Source organism: Tachysurus fulvidraco, chromosome 17 (assembly GCF_022655615.1).
Source record: "Tachysurus fulvidraco isolate hzauxx_2018 chromosome 17, HZAU_PFXX_2.0, whole genome shotgun sequence".
NCBI lineage: Eukaryota > Metazoa > Chordata > Actinopteri > Siluriformes > Bagridae > Tachysurus > Tachysurus fulvidraco.
The window spans coordinates 18,093,456-18,109,255 of NC_062534.1; the positions used below are offsets into that span (position 1 = coordinate 18,093,456).

Below are 15,800 nucleotides of genomic sequence, written 5' to 3' on the forward strand. Positions count from 1 at the left end.
ATATATATATATATATATGTGTGTGTGTGTGTGTGTGTGTGTGTGTGTGTGTGTGTGTGTGTGTGTGTGTGTGTGTGTGTGTGTGTGGTGTGTGTGATTGACATTTTTGGATCTGAGGTAGTGATTAATTAGGTGTAGGTTAAATAGCTGTTGCTCCAAGCATTATTTAGTTGTTAGTTAGAGAATTTAGAGATCTGTCCGACATATATAGAATAAAAAGCATAACAAAAATATATTTGAATCAAATATATAAAGTAGTAGTGCTAGTAGCAGTAGTATTTCGTACAGTTTTTTAAAAATATTTATTTGTTTGTTTGTTTATTTTTTAAATAACATAAAAGCTGCAGGATTCAGTATATCTGCCTATCAGCTCCAGGGGGTCTGAAAAGTCAAAAAGGTTTCTGAGTTGCTTTTAGATCTCTGCAGTGTTTTGCATCTCTCTGTGTCGGAGTTTTGGCTGCTGAACCTGAATGGATAAATGAGCATCAACAATATTTATGTATGTTGTCTCATAGACACAACTCTCGTTTCATCTCACATGGTTAGCAAAGATCTTTTTTTGCTGTGTGCTTGGATTCCTCTGAAATGGATCATACATTTAGTTAGCAAGGCAAATTAAATCTGACTTTTAATTGCATATCTTCAGCAATGGCACTCATACATATGCATTAGAAGATACTAACTAGCAGTCCACATTTGTTTGTTTGTTTGTTTCGTTTTGATCTTCAGGTTCCTGCTAATTTAACGTTGATTTGTTTGTGTCCACACAATAACATTGAGTCGTTTGTCCTCGTTCCAAACAACTGACAAGAAATCTATCTTCAGATGGATTAAAATAGATATAGTGTACATTAAGATGAAATGAAATGACTTGCTTGATATAATAGTTGAACTGCTTACAGGGATATTTTCTGTTCCTGCACTGGTCAGCATGTCTTTGATTTCATCTTCATAACCATGCCAGCAGCTTTACTTAGTGTTTGTGGAGAAACCATACTGTGTGTGGATATAACACCACACCATATAACAACACAAAGCAGAATGAGATGAATGGAAGCTGAAATATACAGCGAGGCTTTATTTGACTTATAGCCTAGAAGAAATCTGTAGTTAGTTAAGGTTTTAGACTTGTGTTAGTTGAACTTTATTTGTGAAATACTGTTATCTAGGGTTGTGGTGGATCTGGGGTCTGTCCCAGGAACACTGGGCACACAGCACCAGAATTCACCCAGGATGATATGCCAGTTCATCATAGGGCACCATTCTGACATTCAGTCACATCTTAGGGTAATTTAGCGTGTCAATTTTTGGCTGAGTTTACCAGAATTCAGCCACCACAACATGTAACTTTTTGACACTGACACAATGACAGGCTTTTCCTTTATTAACGTTCCAAAACATTAGCAAAAGTTAGCTTTTTCTGAGGATGACATGCCGGAGGTCTTTGCTTGTACCGGATCCAGATGATGATCAAATTACAGGTCAGATTACACTTACCAGTTCCAGCATGTGCTGGTTAGCAGCAGGTTGTTTCTGACAGATTGATGATGGGGGAACTGCTTCCTTTTTTCCCTCTTCCTTCCCTCCCTCCTCTGACCCTCTCCAGATGGGCCACTGGCAGCGCAGGAGCATCAAACTGCCAATACGGCCCATGCCTGCAATGATTAAAGGCCAATGTAATTAGATTGAAGGAAATTAAATTTGGGACTTCCATTCCCCACCATGTCCCACCTCAGATGCGCACAGATGTACAGACACCATACATGTGCACACATACTGTATGCACACGCCAGACAGTGAAGCATGCATGACTTGGTCATCACTTCTGACTGTGTTAAAGAGTCTGGAATTATTCTTGTAAAGGTTCCAGGATCCAAGAAAAGATGATAAAACTATATGATATTCTAATGGACGTGTATTATAGTGATACACTAGTAATACAAACCTACATCTAAGTTCGGACAGGCAGCTCAGATTAGATTTTTTTTTTTTGTATGTCTGATTTTAACATGAAATATATATTTATTCATAAAATCTGAGTATTTTTAATGGGTTGTTAGATCTATTTTCATGCGTAAACCTCTATCATTTTTTATTATGGATGCCAAACAATTGGATAAAGAACAATTTGGACAAAAAACTGTGGGAACATACTGTAGCTGAGGGGAGCAACAAAAATGCAAATATCTTTATTATATTTAAAGATACATCCAATTTTCTCCCTGTAATCTAAGTCAAATATATTCAAGTGTCTTGTATAGACAAATCCATCACATTCAATCATCTATTCACTCATTCATTGTCACTTACAGTTTTAAGTATCCCAAGAACACTGAGTGTGCAGAATTACGTTTCCATTAAAGTGCAAAAGTTTACACGACCTATAGTTTTTTAAATTTTATTATTATACATAATAAAATCATTATACATAATGAAAATTTAAATGTATCTAACTACAGTAGTATATATTTATAATTTTTATAATTTTAACATATAATTTGCAATGAGAAAACCTTAGGCTTAGGAAGAAAATGAGACTTGCGCTAAATCCCAGTGTCCGGTTATGATTTATCCACCTTTCAGTTACATTAGAAGTGCGATGTGTCTTTAACTTGCTCGTGTGAACCAAAAAAACATTCCACCAGAAATGAATTCCTGTGAAGGTGAAATCACGATGTACTTCGATATCAGACTATGGTTAATTACAATCTAACTGTTTAAACATAGCATATCTCCAGCATAATTTAGTATCACAAATGCTATTAAAAGTCTGTATGTCTGTGTCACATTTGAGGAAGAAACTTTAATCAGTCCACATTTATGATCACTTCCTTTAAAAAGTTCTTCCACTTCCAATTTCCAGAGCCGAAGCCGGTCTTGGGAACACCGGCTAAGAAGCAGAAACACTGCTGTATGGGACACCAGCACTCCACAGTGCTTCAGGGGTCTTTAAGATCTACAATATTGAATTCTATCAATCACTTCCTTAAAAAGGGATCTAAACAAATAGAGTTGCTATTTACTTGCAGGTGCATTTGAAACTGGTAAAGGATACGATTCAATATTGTAGATCTTAAAGACCTCTGAAGAACTGTGGAGTGCTGGTGTCCCATACAGCTGTGTTTCCGCTTCTTAGCCAGTATTCCCAAGACCGGCTTCGGCTCTGGAAATCGGTCACAGAAGATGAATGCTCTAAGCCAAGTGTGCTTTCAGACACTCATTTGGCACAAGTGCGTAAACTTTCCCTAAAAGCATCAGTCTGGTGTAAATGTAGCAGGCTGCCATTTTTAATTCAGCTTCTGTCACTTATTTTATTTCCACAGTGATAGATAATGTGCTCGTAGTAGGCCATGTCATTTGCTTCCTTCTTGTCTTGGAGAGACAGATGGACATCTTTTCAGAGTAGGAAGAATAAAAGCAAGAACGGGTGGCAGTTTTATTGCCCCTTTTTCTCTAAAGAGGCAAAAGCAGCAGGTCTGTAGAAGGTCAGATGTCACTGCTGCCTTTGACTTGAACAAATGACTCAAAAGCATTTTTTTCTTGTAGTAACCTACATCCATCTCCTCCTGTTTTGAATGGCGGTCTGAGTGATCAGAAAGAAATGGAGGGGGTTTACAAATTAACGTAAAAGACAAGAGAATGAAGAAGAATGGGTAGTGTGTGTGTGTGTGTGTGTGTGTGTGTGTGTGTGTGTGTGTGTGTGTGTGTGTGTGTGTGTGTGTGTGTGTGTGTGTGTGTGTGTGTGTGTGTGTGTGTCTGGGACTTGAACATGGTGACCCAGTCTGATTTACCAAACCATTTCTTTAATGAAATTGTTTCAGTGGCAGAGCTGGTAAAAGCTTGTAATGGATTGGGTGCTCTAATGTAATGAAATTACTCCCTTTTCTGACTTAAAAAAAAAAGAAACCAAGAAGAGGGGGAGAGGATGGATGAATTGAGAGAAAGAAGGAGGAGGGAAAGAGGGAGAGAAAATGCAATTAATATTACAGAGTTGACAGACGGGGTGGGCCGTGCACTATAGCCAGCCTCCTGTTCCCTCTCCTTATGTCTCACCGGCTTCTCTTTCTCTCTACTTTTATTCTCTCTCTCTCTCTCTCTCTCTCTCTCTCTCTCTCTCTCTCTCTCTCTCTCTCTCTCTCTCTCTCTCTCTCTCTCTCTCTCTTGCATGTGCCCATTACTACTTTTTTGTCCTTCTCTTTTAATATATTTTACCTTGTTTCCCTGTGATGTTGTATAGCAGAATAATTAGTGGGATGGTGAGGCAGAGAGAAAAAGAGAGAGAGTAAGAAAGAGAGTAAGAGAGAGAGAGAAAGAAAGGAGGGAGGGGGGGAGATATGATGGGCTGCAGCCAGCCAGGCCACTTCTAGTCATTTGGTCCTTGTCCCTGACTGCAGGGAGGACTGTGGAAGTGAGAGCTGTGCTTGTCTAGTGTGTGTGCTGGAGTGTCTGGCTCCATCCTGCACCCCCCCCCCCCCAACTCCTCCCCCTATTCCTCCACCCTCCTCTCCCTCTCTTCCTCTGTGCCCCTCCCTCAGCCCCCACCCACTTGTCTGCAGACCCACTGCTGACTCCTGTCTCTCATCTGCAGGCAACTGGACAGCAACCACATCAGCTGCATTGAAGATGGAGCCTTCCGAGCCCTGCGCGATCTGGAGATACTGTGAGTCCCGTTTCCTCCCTTTCTCTCTCTCTCTCTCTCTCTCTCTCTCTCACACACACACACACACACACATCCTCATACTTCATCATTCCTTCCTGTTGCTTTTCTGTATTTGTTTGTGTATTGTTATATATTACTGGGTTTTTTTTGCCTTGACTGTCCTCAAAGGACAAAGTGTGTTGCGCGTGAAAGTGCAGCGCACCTGCGGCGCAGAAGCAGTAATGGTGTCACCTCGTCCAATCTGTTGCCACTGCTTGTGTGTGTGTGCGTGTTGGCGTAATGACTGTGCGACAGTGAAAGTTGCTCGTTTGTCATCCCATGCTGCATTGTCGTATCACACTGTCGCTTTCACTAAGGATGTTGTGTCCCTGTTGACTTTTCCATGTTGTTCCCAAATATGCAGAATATTTAGTTCTGTATTCATCCATTTACATGTCTGTGTACCATCAAGACATTTACACTTTCTGCTCTGAATCCTACTTTCCATTCACTTAAAATCCTCAGGATGAGTTTAGAGGAAGATCTGTGTTCTTTCCTGTTGCACCGTTCTCTTTTCATATTGCACTGACAATTGGATCACTTTTACCTTTCTAACCCACATGTCCCACAACGCTTAAAGATGATTCGGGTTCTTTAGTGAATTCCTACACAGTGCCGCAACATAATTCAGCTTAGGAGGCAGAAACTGCGGTGATACTGAAGATAGCACGTTCAAATCCACAGGATATGAGAAAAAGGAAAGAGCAGGAGGCGCTGAGCACCACCGCAGCCCCATCCATCAGGCCAGTGGCAGAGCACTAAGTGCCAGCCTCATCCTCCAAACGAGCTGAGGGGAAGAGGAAGAGGGGAGGAGGGGGGCAGGCCTCACCGTCCATTTATCCAGAGTAGACCACTGCACAAGCACTTCATCACCGTTAGGCAGGCCGAAGTTTCTGAGACATTATTGAGGAGCTAAAAAATTGGGAGAGACCGAAGCAGTAGAGGCGGAATGGAGGCGAGAAAGATAGACAGCGAGGTAAAGCAGAGAGAAAAAAGATGAACCACTCAGGAATTAGACCGTATATTTTCTTTGGGCAAAGCATAAAACAGGATGACCATGCTGGAAGAAAAAGAAAAGGAAAGAAAAAACGGGTGAAACTGTGCAAGGGAGTCAGGAATCAATTTTCATTAATAATACAGAATATCCTCAGATTCCACCAAAGCCCATTAACAAATGCCCAGCCATGAAGAACAGGGAAATATGAATATGCACTGCTCACTGCTGATTGAACCATCCATCCATGTGGTCGTCGGCAGCGGTGTAATGTATCAGCTAACCAATCACGATGTGCTAACTCGGTGCATTGTAATCATTAATTTAAACCCTATATGTCCTTTTAGGCAGGATTTCATTTAGCTGGACAAAAAAAATGAATATCAGTGTTATAGTTTGGCTGCACACAATGGCAGATTGGAGGGTTAGGGAGCGTTAGAAAGAGTTGGGGAGTGTTAGGGAGTGTTAGGGAGTGTTAGGGAGTGTTGGTATATGTTAGTATAGTGATGGTGATAATGGTGTCTGTGAACCACATTTGCTGTTTTTATTTCCTGAATTAGTGTAGTAGTGCTTCTCAGAGGAAGCTTAATGAGTCCTTTCTCTTCCTTGTGCCATGACTGTGCTGTGACAAGGCTAAGGCTAACCCTCTCTAAAGATAGAATGATGTTAGATGGCTTATTAGATGGAATATTAAAGGCTAGTCTTGACCAAAATAGCTAACAGGCTAAGAGCATGTAATTGCTATAATGTTGTCCATCGTCCATCGCTTTTAGGATAATCTGTGATTAATCTGTCTTTAATATGATTACAAAGATCTAAAGATCTAATAATCTCTCTCTCTCTCTCTCTCTCTCTCTCTCTCTCTCTCTCTCTCTCTCACACACACACACACACACACACACACACACACACACACACACACACACACACATATATATATATATATATATATATATATATATACAGAGGTAGGTAGGTAGGTAGGTAGCTAGGTGGGTAGATAGATAGATAGATAGATAGATAGATAGATAGATAGATAGATAGATAGATAGATAGATAGATAGATAGATAGATAGATAGATAGATAGATAGATAGATAGATAGATAGATAGATAGATAGATAGATAGAGAAGATTAAAATGCAGATTTATTTGTTTAGCACTTTTTAACAGTGTCAGGCAGCAGATTTATAGATGTAGGTGTAGATCTCTAATGAGAAAGCCAGAAGTGACAGTGGAAAAGACAGGAAGGGAAAGGAAACACTTCCTGAGCTGACATGAGGAAGAAGAAACCTTGCGAGAAACCAGTGTCTTCTCTGTGACACTGGAAAGTGATATACTAAATCATTCTAAATATCAATGAGCTTTTAGAAAACACTTAATACTTCTTTTTTCCCAGAGGTTTTTTTTTTTCACTTGTATAGAGGTACAAAGGTAAAAGATTGGTGAGGATAAAAACGCATCAAAGAAATAACCTCCATCTATTGGGTCATGTCAGATGTTCAAAGCATTTCCTTTGATAGCTAAAACCCAAAAGGCCAAACTTTTCAACACTTCACAACCATAATTAGAATGTTTCTGAATTTAAGGCCACAGCTTAATCCAGGTATTTCATACACATGAAAACGGTGGCAAACGTCCACAGGTCTATAGATAAAACACCATTTATGGATGCTAAGCTGTCCTGATTAGAAAAGCGTCTTGATCTAGTAAGAGCGCTACGTGTCAAATCCCAGGCCTCTCGTACCCACTGCTTACGTGTGATTTAATGCTTGCCAAGGCTCGCAAAATAAATGATTGGCCCTTTCTGGTGATGAATTGTAATTTCTATTTAACATAACTGTGCTAATGATTGAACTAATGACTTCAAAGCTATCTCAGGCTCCCTCCCCCCTGACAGGGCATGCCTTGCATCTCAATGAGCTGGATAAAGTGCTGCGGCCAGCACACTAATGAGTAAAATAGTTCGTCTGCAGGGAGGGTGCTTCAGAGAGCTGCAACCTGTGTTACGGACCCCTGATCACCCTGAATTACACATTATGCTGACGTTCGCGTTTTCAGCTAATGGTGTCTTTAAGACAGGAATATTTCGTCATCCATTTCATATCTTTTTCATTACACCAAATTTTGAATGGATTTGATAGATTGTGAAGACATTGAAAATTCAGCATTCCTACAGTGTTTCTAAATGACCGGCGTGTTCTCTCTGTGTGAAACTTTTCACTGCAAAAAAAAAACAAAAAAAACACTTAATCATCTGCAGCTCTTGCAACAAGCAGTCATACAGTGTGAAATAAATCACATTACCAAGGTCATGGTTTGGAAAAACACTCATTGTTTTAAAGTGGGGCTACATTTATGATAGTAAATGATCTTTTTGTTTTTGTCAAAACCAATTAACATGGCTCTTTAAAAGGCCAAAAAAGAAGGTTTAATAATGTGAAAAATCCCCAGGCCAGGAGCACTGTAATATCTTCCATGAGTTTGCTTTTCAAACAATAACAAGCATTTAACACTGAAATCATAGACTTCCATTGAAAATATTTATATCTGGTCAATCAGGCGTGTTTGCAGAAGGACGGGCTTGACACTGAAAGCAAAGCGGGTTCAAGCACTCGTGTATGAGATTGATTTATTTTGAAACTGAAACCGAGGAGGTATATTTTATTTCTAGTTCTGTTATTGTATGAGATTGTAATATCCAGACTGTGGTGTGATTGTCAGACTGTACTTCTGTGTACATTGTATAATACGTTCAAGATGTTAAACTGGGATTTAAAGGTTTACTCTGCAATAAAAATGGCAGAAACCAATTTTTGATGTGGTGGGGACTTGGAAAAGTGCCCTCAGGTTTCAGATTTGTGTTTGCAAAACCACCCATGCATCCACACACACACGCACACACACACACGCACACACACACACAGACAGCACTCTACAGAGCACTGGGACATCTGCATATTTTATAGCCACTTTTGTACAGGCAAAAAAAAGGCTAGCCTCGAATCAAATGTCAAATCATGTGAATTTTTTTGCTGTGGTCGTGTCATTTTTTTATGAGGACGAAAGTGCAGAGACATTTCCATGCCATATGCCAAAGGTGACCTTCCTTCGTGCCATGCACTGACAAGAGGCACCAAATTTTCACATTACAGCGAACCTCCCTGTCCTGCCAAATGCTGTCATTTGTCAAGGTGCGTGCATCGCATTTTTTGACAACTTGGCACAGACCTACTTGCTGAAACCAGGATGAGGTTATCATGTCCGTCTGAGTCTCTACGGCGCGAGCGGCCTCCTTCTATAGCATGTACCATTTAAGTAAGACATTCCTCTCCTTTTAATTAAGCAGAGATGCTCGGAGCCATGGGTGCAGTGTGACTGTAGTTAAAGAGGAGCGCTTTCACACACAATCCGTTAGCGTTCCATATTATAGCAAGCACGGGGTCTGCTGTCCGTCCCAAGCGAAAGTCTCAAAGCACTCTCTCTGTATTGGATCGCTCTAAGCCAAAGGTTTTCAAACTTTTTGCAACAAGGGATCCATTTAACTGTAAATGATTTCCCATAGAATCCCTTTTGTTAATTTATTTCTTGAGCATTTCTACATACGGTCATATTTTAGTTTTTTATTGGAGTTTTTTTTTATTCCCTAAATTTACACTGATAGAACGCATTACGTCCAAGTGGATCTTATTTATAGGCTACTTAGGACTATGCTGCTTGAACTGTTAAGGATTGTATTAAATGCATTTAAAATGAACAGACTAATAAAGTAATTATTATACAAAAATATTAAATTGAATTTTGGATAAAATTGTGATTTGCAATATTTTAACTTAATTTTAAAAAGTCACTGGATATCATTTTGAGGAACAGGATTTGAGGTAAACTGGGAAACTGAGGTTTTTTACATTTCTGTCCAGTTCTGGTGGAAAATGAGTGAGTATTTGATTGAAGTCTGAATGATATGACACAAGAAAAAAAATGTTGCCCACGATTTAAGCACGGAGAGTCACATAAATGAAAATGAATAAAACACCTTTTACATCAGACGGATTAGCTGTTTGATTAGAAGGTCCAAGAGAAATGAACTTTGCGCTTTTTCAAGTCCAAAGCCCTTTTTATCCCAAACATATCTACTCTTAGAGCCCATGTAAAAAATACATCGGTCATGTTCAGCTCTACTTAATACCCTCTCTGATGATAGTTACAGAGTGATGGGCACACTTTGGTAAAAAAATAAAGGGGGGGGGGGTATTTAGTGTTAATCTGACAATCAGATATTCCATGCATCCTTGATTTCCTTCTCCCTCCCCTAAGAGAAATGAGATTTACTGCTGCCATGTCTGATTGAAAGCTTGCCTTTTAGTCAATAGAAGGCTTTATGTGAAAGACAACAGGCAGGCGAGTGGCGAGAGCCGGGCTGTGGCTAAATGAGGGTACGGATTAGTAGAGTGGAGGAGGAGGGGAGCTGTCATTAGCTTCCAAACTGCACTTTCCTGTGCAGGAAATTGCCTTGCCACTACGCACGGCCCTGTTGCTTTATCTCTGTTCAGTCTACGCAAAAGCCTGGTTCAGGAAGTGAGCCATGAAACGGCAGCGTCTCAATAGTCGTACCTGCAAGCACAATTAATCAATTGCTCCCGAACCCCCGGTGAGAGCGGGAGGAGGGAAAAAAGAGGGAAAAGCTTAGATTTAATCTGTTCGTATTTAAGAAGTGAAGGCCTCATCAAGGACTAGAGAGGTATCTCTCTGAACTACTACTACTAAGATCTGCTCCGGGTTCCTCATCTGCTCTTCCTTACTAGGCAGCAGTGTGGATTTTTTATTGTTTTATTTTTACATTTTTATTTATTTATTTATTTGTTTGTTTGTTTGTTTGTTTGTTTGCAATCTAAGCTTGTAATAAAAATCCAAACTGATTTTATTTAGGAAATTCCAATCTTGTATAATTATTTCTTCTCTAATTATCCAAAACACATATGCTTGGGACATTATTATTTTTTGTTTTATTCTTTGATATATTTGAATGGGTATAACAACATCTGATTGTGACTTGGTGCTGTAGTTTGCTGAAAGGCAAACATTTCCATTCCGGCATGAATTCATTTAGAATTGTGAAAAGTTTTGCTTGTTTGTAGTTTGTGTTACCTGCTTCGTGTAACATAAGTGTTGGCAGAAAATCAGTTTAAAAGAAAATAGTTAAAGAGACAGTAAATGGTAAAAAAAAGTAAAAAAAGGATTTAAATGCGGTTGTGATTAGGGATCTGAAAGAATATCGGATCAAACAGATAACGCATGTCACACAGGTGTTTCGTTGATGAGCTTGTCTTTGGTGTCATGCACTTTTCTAGAAAACAAATAACTGGTCATTTTGTTATTTGCTGGTGTGTATGTGAACATAGGAACACACTCTTTAAGAGCACCACTTCTGTAAATGTCATCTCACCTCTCAGGTTTTACCATCAAACATGAAGAGGAAGGTAATCACCCCGTTCTGGGATGAGGTACTGTAAAATAGAAGTAGCCTGAGAAACTTTACCTTTACCTCCAGACATCATGAACAAGGTACAGAGAGTCAAAGTTAACCAGGTTTCAGATACAATCATAGAAATGATGAGCAGAACACTACTGATGAGCCTCTGGTTTTTCCAACTGTGCGAGTGTGTGAACAACAGACCAACAGACAGCGCTGTCATTCTCTCTCTCTCTCTCTCTCTCTCTCTCTCTCTCTCTCTCTCTCTCTCTCTCTCTCTCTCTCCTCTCCACTGTCTTTTACAAGCCCCTATTTAACCCTCCATCCTTCACACAACAGCCCCTCTCTTATTTCACTTTCCTTCAAGAGGGACTTACCCAGGGTCCTCTCCAAGCTCCTCTCTAATGAGGGACTGGCGAAACACAGAGAGCACTCGAGACCTCAGCGTCAGCCTTTCTGGGACTGTGGGAAAGCTTTCTTGACATAGCTGAGAAGATGGGGGGAAAAAATGAGCTGAGAAAGAAAAGGTGTCCCATCGAGGCATTCCCAGTGTCATTGGAAAGCTACAGAATTGAGAGGCTAATAGCTACTCGATCCCATCGACTGCCATGTCAATAGCGCTTTAAATCAAAACATAAAGTTACATTGTTGAGCTTTGCAGCATGTTATTAGTCAGGAGACACTATTGATTTTATTCCGTTTCAGCTCAAATACACAATCTCAGGAGACATCATGTACTCATTCCTGGTCACAAGAAAAAGAAAAAAAAGAGCTTCATGATAAGCCAATGGGGACACAGAAATTACTTTGTCACTCATATTTATGAGACAGAATAACGATTAAAAAAAACATGCTGTATGATTTGTGTTCATTTGCCAAAATTTGCACAATACCTCGGTGTCACCTAAAGCCGCTGCGTCTTCTAACATATATACGTAATTGCTGCTTAGACTCAAGGGGTTATCAGTCTCATTATGCCTCAAAGAGTCAAGAGTTAATCTTCTCTAACTCTGGCTATATAAAATTAATATAGATTATTTTTATGATTCCTTATTATAGCTGGGACCTGGCCAGTTGAAATATAGATGAGTTAGCTGTTAGGTACACTTGGATGGGTTTGGATTGTTTTCTTCCCATACTGCTTTCTGGCTGCATTCATCTCTTGGTGCTTAAACTGTATCCTAGCCAAAGCCACAAAAACCTTTTTTTTTTTTTCTTTATTACTCACCTCTGGAAGAACTCGAGCCAGTGATCACGAGTGTCCTTCCTGCGCAGTTTTTCCACTGCTATGGTTAAGTATTGAAGGTTTTAGCAGGGCGTTTCTCTCTCAGGCCAGATCTTCCACTGCTCTCATACCGGGTGCTGGCTTCAAGCTTTAGAGGCCTTGAAAATAAGATTACGTTCCTCTCTTTAGGAGGAGAGAGAGGTTTTGGTCAACTTCTCACAAAGGGTGATTCCTCCTCCCTGTGCGTAATTTTTTTGTGGAATAACAATAATTTTCCATTCCATTTAGAAGCTTTTTTTCTGTCTTTTTCTCTGTCTTAATAAAGTGTTCCCCTACTGAGTGATGCCAAAATAAATGTCAAGATTGACATTAAAATTCCACAGGAATGTTTTGTTTTGGAGAGATTTGCGCTCTCTCTCTTTTTTTGTTCACAGCAGTTCGTTCTTAAAGCCATGCTGTTGATGGGGAAGGGGATTTTCCACTGTCGGAATTACGAGTCCAATGTCAGAAAACACAGAAACATATTATCCTGTGGTCATATCCATCTTTCCTTCTCATTTTAACGGAAGGTTTAGGTCGAATTAGCTGCTTACGAGTGCAAAGCTCAAACTTAGCAGCTCCACTAGCACGCATCGCTGGCGTCACCTCAGCGCAGCTCTGTGCCACAGTGCTGCCTTCAACAGACCCGGACTGTAAAACCCTGGAATCATTTCCCCCCAATGACCCTTAGACCAACCCTCAAACCCTGAATGAGAAGCTGCAGCATTCAGCATTTTCAGCAGGAATTATTTGAGCAGCAGTTGAGAAGACCCAGACCTCGCCGTGTCTTTCTGTACAGGGTGGGTTTGGGCCCCGGTGACTGTGGGATGGCTCGAGTACAAGATTAAGGCAGCTAACTAAGGCTAATAAGTAGGGCTGCTGCTCTGGCAGGAAGCACAGAAGCCTGCAGGCCATGTTTACAGCTGCACACGCCGCTGATGATCTCATTTTAAAGCCGATTACATGCTGCCATGGACACACACCGATCTTGCATTGCTTGCTCCATGACAGTGCTGGGAACAGCTAGCGCACACAGTGTTGGCGTCACACACCAGCGGAGCGAGGGATTACTCCAAATTAGGATGAGGATAAAAAATTTTTTAGATAATGTCTTCATAGAACTCTTCTAATCCTAATATAGACATCATAGAGATCAGTCTTGATATCTTTACTAGGCTTTATTTTCAACAACCTCACCTCTTTGTTTCCAACTCAAACTGTGAGTACTCTACCCAGGCTACACCAGGTCGATACAGATGTCTGATCTTTGATCTCTTTTTTGCTTTCTAGCACTCTCAACAACAACAACATCACCCTCATTCCGCTGTCCAGCTTCAACCACATGCCCAAGCTGCGGACACTGTGAGTATTGCAGTATAGTTACATTCACATTTATTCTTGTGTGCTTGTGCGTTATTGATTTTTTTTCCCCCAGCTTGCAGTTTAGTGTTTTAAAAAATGCGATTGAATTTGATCATCCAGATAGAGGATAGGAAAATAAGTAAAAGACCTGAAAACAAGGCTTTGTACCATTTCAAATTTAAGAAGAATAAGGGAGGTTGTAATTATTAGCGATATTATAAGCTGTGCGGTCAGGAACTACTTGCTGGCAGTGGCAGGAAAATTCAACTGGTTAGTGCATTTTTAGGTGATTCAGCTGTAATGTGCTCCCTACAATGGCTTCTGGTAGTTATCTACATTAGAACACTGATGCTTGCCTACAAAGCCAAAAAGAGACCAATGCCCTCTTACCTCAAAGCACTTATTGCTCACCGCAGTGCACCATGCTCCCTCAGTTCCTCCAGCACTGCTCAACTGCTCCCACCATCTCCTAGGGTACAAGTAAGGCTGTTCTGGCCCCTAGGTGGAATGAACTTCCCCTATATGGCCAAATAGCTGTCCCTGGAAGTCATCAAATGTAGTGCGAAGACCTACCTATTCTTTAAATACGTAAACCAGTACTTGTTTTATTAAAACACTTTTTTTGCTCTTCTTGCTGTAATACCTCCCAACAGATTGTTAGACAGATGGTATTCTTAGTCCGTGGTCTATCCGTGGAAAAACACTTTTTTAAGTCACTCTGGATAAGAGCATCTCCCAAATGTCGTGAATATAAATGTGAACAGTAAAAACATTATGTTTTCCATTCAGTTGTCTAATGTTCACATGGCTAACTTCTCAAACTATTTGAATCTCCTCAAAACTCCCCTTAGTGACTCTGTAATAGTCCTAGGATTTGAACACCCAAATCTTTTTAATGATCAGAACTATACCAGCGACTTACTGATCATCACTTGCTTAGAGTGATTATTGTGTAAGATTTCTGCCACTAGCTTCTTGCTAAAATGCATCACAGACATAATGCAGATCTTTGTGGTATACCTATAAAAACCCACACACACACATATTTAAACAAACTTAAATTAAATCCCAGAGTCTTCCTTCTTAGCTCTGAGGTTTGGCGCTCAATGGGGAACCACTAGCTTGTCTCTGGGACTTTGGTAATTCTCAGACGTCTGTTTGTGCAGGCGTCATTGTGCTCACTGCGTCGGGTAACATGGCTCGGGTACAAACCCATGTCACTACACCACTTTTGTCCTGTCGGATTTAACCCACAATTGATGCAAATAATTCTGTGGTGACCAAACCATGCTTGGATGGATCCCATCTGTACCCACGTCTGTGTATTTGAATGGGATCGTGGTAGCTTTTTTTATGATTTGCATCTGGTGGAGAATAAGGGTTCAGGAGAGACATAAATAAAAGAGGATGTCACGGGTAACCACTAGTTGTGCTCTAGGTTTTGGGGGGCACAGACAGTCTGAGCCCCTGAACCCCTAAAGACTAAGGCTCTGTGTGGGCCAGTAGGTGACTGGAACCTTGCCGCAGCTCTCTGGAAGCCTTGGTTTTCACTTCCTCTGGGCATTTTTTCAAGGGTCTATGGCTCCAAAGCCATCATGTGGTCCTGCCTTAAACAGCCTCCTCTGCATTCAACTAGTAAGTCTGGCCACGCTCCCATCCATCAAGAAGGCTGACAGACTCACCCCCTCTTGTGGGGGATCGAATTTGCTGACGCTCTGCTCCCTCGGCTGTATTGAATTATCAGCAGCAAGGCCGTCTCTGCTACCCAGTACCCTCATATTGAATTTTCATCCCTTAATATCCCTACAATCTCAGTATTGAATTTGTTTGCTTGTAAAAACAACTTATTAAATCAAATGTTTAGAGATGACTGTACTCCCTTTAGTAGCTTTGGGGGGGTGGCACCGGGTCTCTGATGAAATAGTTGAACTAAACCACACCTCCTCATCCCTAATACCACCCATTTTGTCCTCTCCTTTCCTGTTCCCTTCTCCCTCTGTTAGTGCAGC

At 40.7% G+C, this 15,800-nt stretch overlaps 1 protein-coding gene across 1 annotated transcript in view; it reads left to right on the forward strand.

The window, feature by feature from the left end:
• Positions 1–15,800, forward strand: part of slit3 (slit homolog 3 (Drosophila)) — a 165,484-nt gene that overhangs the window by 94,336 nt on the left and 55,348 nt on the right. The window contains exons 6-7 of the mRNA XM_027135848.2: positions 4,589–4,660; positions 13,720–13,791. Of these exons, the coding sequence (XP_026991649.2) occupies positions 4,589–4,660; positions 13,720–13,791 (144 nt within the window). The remainder of the gene's footprint in view (positions 1–4,588; positions 4,661–13,719; positions 13,792–15,800) is intronic.